At 40.1% G+C, this 12,154-nt stretch overlaps 1 protein-coding gene across 3 annotated transcripts in view; it reads right to left on the bottom strand.

Annotated features, from left to right (window-relative positions):
* Positions 1-531: 531 nt before the first annotated feature.
* rgs3b (regulator of G protein signaling 3b) overlaps positions 532-12,154 on the bottom strand; it is a 40,219-nt gene continuing 28,596 nt past the window's right edge. For all 3 annotated transcript variants that reach the window (XM_083527644.1, XM_083527643.1, XM_083527645.1), the window contains 7 exons: positions 11,373-11,495; positions 7,749-8,501; positions 7,002-7,072; positions 6,545-6,649; positions 5,385-5,446; positions 5,051-5,217; positions 532-3,427 (listed from right to left, as the gene is read on the bottom strand). In XM_083527644.1, coding sequence (XP_083383770.1) covers positions 3,215-3,427; positions 5,051-5,217; positions 5,385-5,446; positions 6,545-6,649; positions 7,002-7,072; positions 7,749-8,501; positions 11,373-11,495 — 1,494 coding nt within the window. In that variant the 3' untranslated portion in view covers positions 532-3,214. The remainder of the gene's footprint in view (positions 3,428-5,050; positions 5,218-5,384; positions 5,447-6,544; positions 6,650-7,001; positions 7,073-7,748; positions 8,502-11,372; positions 11,496-12,154) is intronic.

The following is a 12,154-nucleotide window of genomic DNA, read 5'->3' on the forward strand; positions in this document are numbered from 1 at the left end:
CTCAGGCGTACATGGATGTAACAGTTTCAACAGAAGAACCGTTTTCTTCTCAAGAAAACCAAATAACTCTCACACCTGCACATAGAGCTTTATCCTAAACTAAACAGCAAGACATACAGTTTAGTCTCTTGCTTTAAACACTGAATATTTCCTCTGAATAAAGAGGGCATTCAAACAGTAAATCACACAGACCCTCATTGAGTACCTCAGATGGGCCGAGATCAGGCTTCTGTACATAGCAGAAATGCACTGCCACCTCAATACCCATCTAATTTTGTCACATTCAATAGAGTTTATTCAAAAGACAAACCTCTTTAAATGCAGTGGATGGTTATTCTGAAGGTTATGAGGAAAAATCCCAGCATTGCCACGGATTCTTTATTTTTATGAGATTTTGTCATGACATCTTCTGCCCACTATTGGTATGGAAAATAAAGTGCATTCATTATTAGGAAAAAAAAATCTATATTGATGTAATGTTTCTGATGCAGAATAAATCCTAATCACATTAATTTTACAGTAAAACGGATCTATGGTTATGTAGCTTTATTAATCACATTTTCTGAATAAATACAGTTCATTGTTCAAGGATCATATTTTAAGCATTTTTAATAACACCGATCTCCCAGAAACCTAAAACACTGAAGTTCTGTCCCCTAAATGAATGTAATTTATGACTTCTGACTTTTCTGGACTAAATATTTGCTCTATGCTTAGTCTCTCCATAGCAACTAGAACATAGAAAAACAATACACTTAGGTTTTTGTTTTTTTTTATTGTTTAACATCTTGGATGTATATTTAAATAATAACTGAGCCTCCAAAACAAACAGGAAACAGAAATAATTTTTGACAACACAAAAGGTTTTACCATGACACTCCTGTAAATCTTTAGAATGCTTTTCTCTTTGTAATCGCCTGCATCTGTTGTGGACATAAAAATTCCTTATTAAAAATAAAAAAGCCCATTTATTTCTATTTGTGAGGTCAGCTGGTGGGAAGAGCTCATGTATTGCACTCTTAAATGAAAACAGGTAGACATGGAAGGAAATCTGCAAGGATAAAAATGTGTTGTGTATCAGAATTGGACCCACACTGGACTGTAAAGCTGCATCAGAAATGATGTTTATAATCAATTCTGGTTCTGTTTTTGTTTTTACGTTGAAAGCTATTTACGATGGATGGTTGGATGACTATTTTTATTATAATCAAATTGAAAAAAGGTCAAAACTTTTAAACAGCTTTTGACATTTTCAAATGAAAGAAATTCAGGCATCTGGCGTTTCAAATCCACTGGTATCTATTGGAATACCCACATAAGGCGGTAAGAATGTTAAGACATGCCCGCAGCAAGTTCGCCTGCTTTTCTTTACAACTTCATTGGCATAAAATTGAAGAAAATCACTCTGACATGTTAGAATTCCTACAGACTCTTAAGCTCAGGTTTAGTTTTTGCTGTTGAAGTTCAGTACATTTTCTGTACTGAAAATCCCTGAAAACCATTTAAATCACTGGAATCATGTGATAGTGTTTAGTGCTTCTGTTGTTCAGAACCTCTTGATGTACAGGCAGGTGACAAATAATAAAAAAAAAAAACATTGACGTGTCTTATTATAGTGTTAGCGCCAACATGAGCAGCCAGACCAGCTCGAAAGCACCAATTTCACAAGTCTCTTATTGAAGAGATTTACACCACCCATTGTTCCTAAATATATTGCCTCAGTTAGTGTTTTGATGATGTCTAATAAAACTTTCTTTCGGCTTCTCCCCAGCAAATCCTCCGCATGTTTGTTTTGGCACATGTTTTTATGCTGGATGCCCTTCCTAAAGCAACCCTCCCAATTTATCCGGGCTTGGGACCGGCACTAAGAGTGGCTGGGGTTGGTTCCCGAACCGGGGATCAAACCCGGGCGGCATCGGTAAGAGCGCCACATCCTAACCACTAGACCACCAGGGATTATGCTGTCTAATACATCAGTTTAAAATCTTCCAAAGATGTTCAGCTGGTGAGTTTGATAAACCATAGCATAATCATCTATGAGGTGCGTTCAAGTCAAACTGGGACTTGAAATTTTGCAGGAATAAAAATGGACACTAGCACGCAATACTACATGCAGTACTAAGTGTATAGAGTGTCCTATTACTGATAGGTGGCGCACATGTCATGGGCCAGTCCAGAGACCGTTAATCAAGATGGCAGACGTTAATCAAGATGGCACGCACGGTGTCCAGTGCGTGCATGGAACAGCGCATGATAAAGTTTCTTGTGAGAGAAAGACGTAAAACCCGCAGATATCTACATAAGACTTAAAGCACAGTACGGTGATGAGATGCTTAGTAAGACATTGGAATGGTGTAAACGTTTCAAAGATGGTCAGTAACAATCCTGGTCGTTGTGGTTTCCAGCCATCAGCAGTCATTCCTGTGAACTTCAGCACGTAGAACACCTGATCCTGGATAATGGATGGATAAGCTGTCGTAAAATTGCACAAGAGACAAATCTTTCTGTGATAACGGTGTCCTAGAATGGTTTGGAAATACTGAAAATCTTCTATCCCAAATCTTTCCAGGCATTAATTAAATGCTGGGATATTTGCATAACTGTAGCAGGGGAGTATATTGAAAAATAAATGCAGTTTCCACTCTTTTTTCTATTTTATAAACCCAAGAGTTCCTTGTCCATTAATATTTCTGCACTTTGTGAATGGGGTCTGGCCATATTGGAAAAGTGATCGGTCCAAATCAATTTTTATTGATTAGTATTGTCCACATTGACTCAAATCATGCTAGCAAAATACCTCTCACATCATAACAGCCAAATGTTTTGACTTTTATTTGTCACCTATCTGTGCCTTATTAATTTTTTTTCTAACTGGTGAAGTCAGATTGCAACAAATCAGTACCACGCTTCTTCTTCTTTGATTCATTACTGAACGTGCTTATCACCCTCTTGATGCTGCCATATATATGCACACAGCCAGAGACACCATTTTAGACCAAGTCCATGTGTCACTTTTTTACCAGCATCATCCAACAGGGGGCAGCATTGACTCAAAATATACCTCAATGGTACATACTGGAGCTATATCGGCACTAAACACAGACTGTGCTATAAACAGGGTGGAAAGTCTGACCAAAGAACACTGTCTACAGTTTAACATCCATTTAATATGAACGCTGCATATCTCCTTTATGCTAAAGACAGGTTTTAAGACTCAGCAGTCAGAATCAGCAGGTTTAAGAAAGCTCTGTTGTGGTGCTCTCTTTTGGTGGGTTAAATCCAGGTAGAGGTCGGATCGGAGGAAGCGAGGGTATGGGTCTTTCTCCATGAGTCCAAATATCCGGCTTTGAGCCAGGTCAAAGCAGTCAGCGCTAATGCTCTCCATTTTCTCCCTGGTCTGCTCTCTGGTGTAAGAGTCCAGATTAACCTGGGAGAAAAGAAAAAGAATGTGGTTGATCAGCTCTACAGATTTAAAGTACCCCAGAATGCAGGGAGATGTTTTTTTATGTTGTTTTTTTTTTAATTGCCCTGACTATAAGCGTTCGTGTTCGAGCCACACGAAGGAGGTCAGAGAAAATTTGTCTTAGGGGTTCAAAATGCCAAGAAGTATATAGTAACTAGAGGTTGACCAAATGATCAGCTGGACGATTATTTTGCAATTTTTTATTAATCACCATCAGCCCATTTTCCTGCAAACTGGGCCAATTAGTAGGCAGGCACATCTGCGAGCAGCTAAGTGTTGTTGTGGAACACATGATGCTGCCTCTTCCAGCGAGCAGATTGCCATTCCACCAGCATAACCCTGTGATATCCCCTTTGCCTTCTAATTTTTTTAAGAGAACTACCTTCTACCAACTAACTTCCCAAGAAAACTGTAAGACTTAGGGTATATGAAAACCAAAGGCAAAGAAGCAGTTCTGAGGAAAGCCGACTGTGGTGTCACCTCACATCCTGCGTCATGGCAAAAAAAGGCTGCATTGGAACACACTGGACAGACTACAGCTGACTAGCATAAGAGAACAGAATTCTCCTATACCAGCAGGTGGCAGTAATCAGTATTAAACTGTGCCAAATTCATCTACAGTCTCCTGCCTCAATGATTATCGTCCCATCGCACTCACACCCATCGTAATGAAGTGCTTCAAGTGGGTTGTCAAGAGGCACATCAAGACCCAGCTACTACCCTCACTGGACCCTATTCAGTTTGCGTATCAGCCAAACCCGTTTCACTGACGATGCCATCTCCACGACCCTCCATCTGGCCCTCACCCACCTGGACAATAAGGGACCACATACAAATGCTGTTTATAGACTTCAATTCAGCATTCAACACAATCGTCCCTCAACACCTGATTGAGAAGTTAAGCATACTGAGCCTGAAAACATCCCTCTGCAAATGGATCCTAGACGTCCTGAATGGGAGACCTCAGTCAGTCAGGATCGGGACTCTCCAGCACCACCACACTGAGCAATGAAGCCCCTCAGGGCTGTGTGCTCAGCCCACTGCTGTTCACTCTGCTGACTCACAACTGTGTAGCAATGCACAGCTCAAACCACATTATCAAGTTCGCAGATGACACGACCATGGTGGGTCTCATCAGCAAGAATCACGAGTCAGCATACAGAGAGAAGGTGCAACAGTTAACAACCTGGTGTAGAGCCAACAACCTGTCTCTGAACGTTCACAAAACCAAAAAGATGGTTGTTGACTTTAGTAGAGCACAAAGCGGCCATTCTCCACTAATCATCGATGGGTCCTCCATGAAGATAGTCAAGAGCACCAAATTCCTTGGTGTTCATCTGGCAGAGAACTTTAACTGGTCACTAAACACCAGCTCCATCACCAAGAAAGCCCAGCAGCATCTTTACTACCTGTGAAGGCTGAGGCCCATCTCCCTTCCCTCATCCTCAGCACGTTCTACAAAGGGGTCTCTGAGAGCATCCTGGGCAGCTGCATCACTACCTAGTTAACTGCATTAACCACCTTTTTAAACGAAACTGTTATATGACTACTAAATTCTTACACATCTTACATTATTTTAGAGCATACCTCTTTCGATGCCTGAATAGAGATGTACTGTTCATAGATCTTTTTAGCTCTTGAAGTCATCTTGGAGAGAGATTTGATCCTCCTGTAGTCCTCGCAAGCGAGCCAGAAATCCAGATTCTCCTCGCTGAACTCTGTCTGCAGGAACGAGCGGAACACAGCGAGTCCATCTGTCAAATCAGATCAAGTTTTCCACATAAATTAATGTCATTTTACAGAAAAAAAAATAAAGCAATACGTAACAAATAAATGGATTTATGAATTAGTTTACTATACAATATTACGCAAAAAATACACTGATTGTATAGATTTTGTATAGACAACAAAATGTACTTACATTTGTGAGAGAGCAACAGGTCAAAACATTCTCCCCATTTAAGAACTTCTTCTGGAGAAGGTCTAGTACACCAACAGAGCAGAGAAGTTGGTTAAAAAAGTTAACCATTATAATGCATTCTCTTTATTTTGTTTTCTTTATACCCTAATTTCCGGACTATAAAGGGCACATATATACGCCGCACCCACTGAATTTACAAATAATTTTATTTTTAACATAAATAAGCCGCACCTGTCTATAAGCCGCACTACACTAATGTACTTTACACAGGCTTTAACGAAAGACACGTTACACACGGTGTAAAGTGTGAAATATGTTGCGCTTCCTTTAGGAGCATAGCGGTATTTTGGGAATAGCATGCCACTGCATTTTTCCAGTATTACTGCGTGTGTGTTCAAGACCGAGGAATATGTCCTTATTATTATCTGATGCTCATTTCTAAGTTTCTTTGACTAACCCGTAACGCTGTTGCCAAGAATAATAAAAAAGCACGAGTTTTGGAAACCTGTCTGTGCTTATAAGATTTCTGTTGCAACTGGAGTTAGCGAGCTCTCCCTTCACCCAGACTCACCGCACTACAACGGCTTGTATCTAAACAGTAGTCGACCAAGAAAGTCATTGTTCACTGTTTTCCTCCTTCCTTTCACAACTATTTCTCTCGGGAGTTTATCTTTTGGCATCGTCGTGCGTAAAAAAAAAAAACATTTTTTCTCCTGATGCCGTGCAGCTCAGAACACAGGTGAGGTGCGTTTTTTCGTTTTCGTTCGGAAATTTCATTGGTCTAATGTTATGGGGTTCAGTTTTTTGGCTTGAAGTTTGTGAAACCGGGAAAAACCCAGGAAAAATTCATAAATAAGCTGCTTCGTTGTTTAAGCCGCGGGGTTCAAAACGTAGGAAAAAAGTAGCAGCTTATAGTCCGAAAAATACGATATATATTTAAGACCGACATCCTGCATTCTGTACATTTTCTCCACATCAAATACCACTAATAAAACTTAATCCTTAATAACTTTGTCTGTGAGTATGATTTACATTTACATTCTTCAGCTGTATTACCTGGAAGTGTAAATTCACAGTATTGATAAACCACTTTTCTACAGCATGACTAATCTTGTCTTGAATCATTTCTGGTAATAGAGGAAGTAAACACTTAAACTAACTTCTCTGATTTGAGGACTTTCTCAAGCTTGCTGGATGGATAGCTTCCGGGTCTGTCATTGTTCTTCTTCCGCAGAAAGGTTAGGCGATTCTTCATATCTTTTGCACTGCAGGAAGGAAAGAAATTAAACACTGCCCTTGAATTTAGATTTGCTCACCAGTGCACAATTGTGGTTTACTTGTTTAGTGTGTTAAGGCAAAAACTAAGAAAAAAAAGCTTGTCCTTAATAATATATGGACAGTAGCTGGATTTCAATGTGATATAGAGCCAAGATTTTCAATATCATTTACTTTACTTTGAAGGCATCAAGTATTAAACAGTTTTTTGTTTTTTTGCATAAAATAATGTGCGGTATTTATGCCTATTCCTCAACAAATGGATATGTTGAGCATTTGGCTAAACGAACCCACATTTGTTAAATTATATATATATATAAAAAAAAAAACTCTACGACTTACAGATTTTTCGATTTCTTCTTTTTCATGCCACTCTTCCCGCTTTGACATTTACAGTTCGGCTCACCACAAACCTGAACGTATGAAAGGAAATGCATTAATGTTGCGTACATTTATTAAATCAGAGGTGCCCTGAAATGTGAAATAAAATGGAAGGAGTAACCCCAATACAACAGAAATTCAACAGCACTAAAACGGCATGCAATATATCACTTTTTTTAGCCAATCATGTGGCAGGAGATACATGTAAAGATCTTAAGGTTATTATTATATCAAACACCCCAATGGGGATTGAATGTGTTCTCTGACTTCCACTGCATGGTTCTTAGTTCCAGATGGGCCAGGTTTCAGTATTTCAGATTTTCAAGCAAAACAATGTTTATAGGTGTGGTGCGAAAAACAAAAAACATCCATTGAGCAGCAGTTGATAAGAAAGGTCTAAATAAAATAGCCAGACTGGAAGGCTAAAGTATTTCAAATCATCACTTTTTACAAACATAGCGCACAGTCAAGCATCTGAGAATGCACAACAACAAAAGTAAACCCTGGGGCAGATGGGCTACAGCAGCAGAGGACAGTTTCAGGTTCTGCTTTTGTCATCCAAAAACAGCATTCAAAGTCTCAAGTTCTTCTACCTTGTGTAGGACAAGTTTTTACTCTTTCAATAATGTCACTGAAACCATGTCAAGCATACACTTTTAGTGCACTGATACCCGAATGAGTTTGTGTTGAGTGAAAGGGAAAACGTACCCTCCTACCAGTGAAGAGCAGGCAGATCTGATGTACAGATCCTCGGTTCTTTGTGAGCTCTTTTCTCAGGGTCTGTGGTGAGGGAACAGTCCAGCGCTGTTGCATCTCTCTGCTGTTCTCCATGCAGTGTATGGCCTGGTCGGAAATAAAGCGTGGTGAGCGTGGTTCCTGGAGCAGGCTGCCCTCGCTGTGCGTGCGCCGGTGCAATGATCGTTGGACGCACAGCCTTGAGCTTTGCTGCCCCCTGCCGGGTGACATCTCCACCAGACTCCTCCGCTTCAGATAGCCTTCATCGCTGTCCTCTTCCTCCTCCTCAAGGTCTTCGTCATCGTCATCAGTGGAAGGTGATGTGAGAGCATCTGGATTGAAGGAGCGATCTAAGCACAGTTTCGGGATAATGAGTGGTGATGAGGAGGAGGATGAAGATGTAGGCCTGGCGCTTTCGCCTTCACCCTGTTCCCTCTTCTCAAACTCTGGCTGCTGTTCACCTCGCTTTGGCTCCTTCACTCTCTCCTTCCAGATGGCAGCAGGTTCTATATGTGCCGGTTTAGAGGTGTCTCCCAGTGTAGGAATAGGTTGGAGACACTCACTGGGATATGGAACATACTCTGAGGGGATGCTGGTTCTCGCTCTGGTTAGACCACTGAGAGTGGGGCAGGTGGGTTGGGATGGAGAACATGGCTCTGAAACACTGTGTGCTCCAAAGCCCAGCAATCCCAAATCAGCCTGATCGCCGGCCTTTGGCTCCAGCATCTACCAAGAAAGCATTTAACAGGCACTTAACAATAATTTTACAATTAATGAATTCCTCATTCGTAGATATTTGTTACTTTAGATAATTTGTTACTTTAAATCTGCAGCGATTTCCCAAATTTCATAACAGCATTTACCATGGCCGCAGAAAGTGGGGGTGCTGGGGGTGCTGCAGCACCCCCTATTGGCGAGAGAGAGATTTTCTTTTTAATGTAGGCTATTAAAAATATTTTGCACAATTTATAAATTCCTTATGGATATTTTAGGAAATGATTTTGACACACGTAGGCTATTAAGTGTATTTTGGATTTTAATTTAATTATTTTGATTATTTTAATTATATTGATTTTTCAAGTTCATTTGTAAAGCGAGTTTCACACGCGCAGGTGATTTTAGTTTGGCTTTCTCTGGCAGCGCGCAAACATAGCCTAAATGCCTTGCCCTTGTGGAAGATAGAATTAGCTCTTCATACCTTTTACAACAACAAGATATCAGAAAAAGAGATCGGTGGTCTCTTTTCTGCTCGTGTTCCACATCCCTCTCAACGCGCAGAGCGGTAGGCTATAACGCGTCTTTGTGTGGAAATATACAACTGTTTTTTATTTATTTTTTTATTTTTTTTAATGGATTCAACTTTATTATATTATGTAAGTTACCAGTATTTACTGATATTTATTTCAATGCTTTACAGGCTTTAGTGTGTTGTTTCTTTGGGTTTTTCTTTTATTTATTTCAAAACAACCCCCAACCACCGCAACACCGCCGGTATTTGGTCCATTACCACCGCGGTGGTAAAAAAAAAAGTGCCATCGTCACAGCCCTATGTATTTATTTTTTTAAATGTATTCTAAATAGGCCCATAGGCTCACAGGTTTTTTGTCCAAAAAAATAAAAATAAATAAATTCACAGCACCCCCTGTTCAAAATTACTTCCAGCGGCCCTGGCATTTACGGCTTTTGGCAGAAGCACTTATCCAGAGCAACTTACAAATTCAGGTCGAACGATTGATTGGCCAGCTGAGTAATCAAACAGATTTTGCCATTTTTTTGAATTAATTGCCATCGACCGAATGTGCTGAACGTTTGGTCTATAAATAGGCAGGTGCACCTGCGAGCAGCTAAACATAGATGTGGAACATGTGACACTGTATCTTGCACCAATCAGATTGCCATCCCTCTGGCATAACCCTGTAATCTCCCCTCTGCCTGCTAACCTTTTAAAGAGGTAACTTCTCAAGAAAATGATAAGACTTAATTCTTAGCCTCAATTTAACCGTATATATATTCAGTTGGTTAAATTTGATGCTGCTTTTGGAGGGAGAATGAAAATAACATTTGGAAAGAGAATGCAAATAACTTTTTGGAACTGTATTGTTAGCGAGCTTTCTTGTAGTTTGGGCTTCAGGTAGGCATGGGTACCAAAAACTGCTAATAAGGACACTGATTGGAGAGTCTTGTTTTGTGAAATAAATGCTGAATTTTTTGCAATTTTCCGTATCACTTTTTATTACTTAACTGTTAGATTTTACGAGGTGAAGAGGAAAATGAAAATTGGCCAAACATATCAGCCCCCCCCAAAAAATCGGGGTAATCATATTGGCAATCAGCTGCACTGATTTCTAAATATTAGCATCTCGCACTCGCAGTTACATCACCTTGCTCCTTTTGAACTGCACACTAGTTCATCTAACTATCAGTGCTTGTGCAGAATAGGATGCTAACTAAAGGTCGGTGCTGATGAGAGCCAGATTCATAAATACGATTCGGATAATTATCACATAAATTTACATACATTCATGCAAGGGATTTATGATTCAGGTACTTTGTGCAAATTAGAAGAAACCATTTATGTTGTATCCAACGTCCAAGTGTGTATAAATTTACTCACAAGAAGACTTACTAATGTAAACCGCATATGAACGCTTTTACTGCAGTCATGAGTTGAGCTGTTACAGACAGATGCACACACTGAAACGTTCCACTCCAGGATATTGCAGCATGTTTATACAGCATTAAGGCAATAATACTCACTTGTCCAACATTAATCACTTATACTGCGAGTATTGAACATGCTGAGAGCTTTTGCAGTGAATAAACTAAACAATGTTTGACAAACATCTACACAAAAATGCTATATCTGCTATATACCAGAATATATAAGCTTTACCTAATGAGATTTATGATAGCAATATTGTGAAAACAACAATCCTGGCTGAATGTCAAATCTACCAAATGTATGAACACAATATGCCAAAACTGATCTTTGCTTTAAAATGTACTTTACTTTTGTAACTTATATGAAGCAAAACCCATAAAAGGTACAAGCAAATTTTCTAAAGATTTATCAGTTTAAAAAAAAATCAAATAATGCATTATTTGAATTACCTCACCTTAATTAATGATCCCGTGTTTGTCTCCTAAAAACAAATAATGTGCTCTTTCATCAAGGCAGCAGCACTGGAACGGCTCTTTGTGACATCTTCCCTTTGCACCCTCCCTCCCTTTTGCCCTCCCTCACTTTCCCTCTCTAAGTCGCATGTGTGTATCTGTTTGTGCCGCTCTGATTAATGATAACGCGGCTGAATCAATTGTTGCTAATGCTAGCCCAGAGGGCACAGAGTTGCAGCAGAGATGAGAGATAACAGGGGGAAAAAAATCCGATTTCCTTCTTCATCGTCCTCGAAAGGAATGAAATAAGACTCTAAAAGGCATCCTGTTTAAACACACACTAGTGAAGTATTGAATATTTGGTTGAAGCTGAACTATAAAGCAAAGATTTGCCTAAGAGAGGTTCTACACAACAAAGTGTCTTGCAAACGTGATGCTGAGTTTGTGTGTTGTGTCTGTGAGACAAAGGTGTGTGCTTTGTACCTGATCTGGACCCATTTTTTCTCTCTGTGTGAGCTGCTTGTTGATGTTGTCTCTCAGACATTGGTACACTCGTCTCTTCTGCTCAGCTGAAAAGGCCTCCAGACTGAACAGACATTCAGTTCTCTACAAAAAAAAAAGAATGAGAACGAAAGGTAAACAGAGCAAAAAGAGTAAGGACATCTCTTTCATTTAGGTAGAGAGCAGCCGATATGTGCTTTATTGTCAGGGTTTATTATGTGTGTCCTTGTACTGCTCCGGCTGTGAAAGGCAACCTTTGTCTCACACGCTGCACTGAATGAGAGGTGAGGGAGCAAAAGCGATGGACAGAAAGAGCGAGTGAGGGAGAGAAAAGATGAGAGAAGGCAAAGAAGAGGAGTACACACTGCCACTCATGTATCACAGTCTGTGTTTTGTGTTTGTGAGTGAAAGAGGGAGAGAAAAAAGGGAGAGAGAGATGTTGTCAGGGAGATGGGCAGATGGCTGTGTGTTTAACGCTTCGCCTCGGTGTGTATTAGCTGGAGTGAGCCGTCTGTCTTGCTGACATGTCTACTCTTCTGGGAGCGAGGAGCTTGGAACAAACGCGCATGTGACAAACGTCATGGCATACTGAAGAGTCACTCCAGCATGGAGATGCTGTTAACATACTGTAAAAGCCTGGGAAATTCAGCGTGCTAATGATATTAATAAGGGGCATGAATGCATGGTGTGATCCTGTACAGCAGGGTTGTGATATTACTTTGAAAAGGAATTCAAATTGAATTGCCTTAATTACAATCGATTTC

This window comes from Silurus aristotelis (genome assembly GCF_946808225.1).
Source record: "Silurus aristotelis genome assembly, chromosome: 23".
In the NCBI taxonomy this organism is placed as follows: Eukaryota; Metazoa; Chordata; class Actinopteri; order Siluriformes; family Siluridae; genus Silurus; species Silurus aristotelis.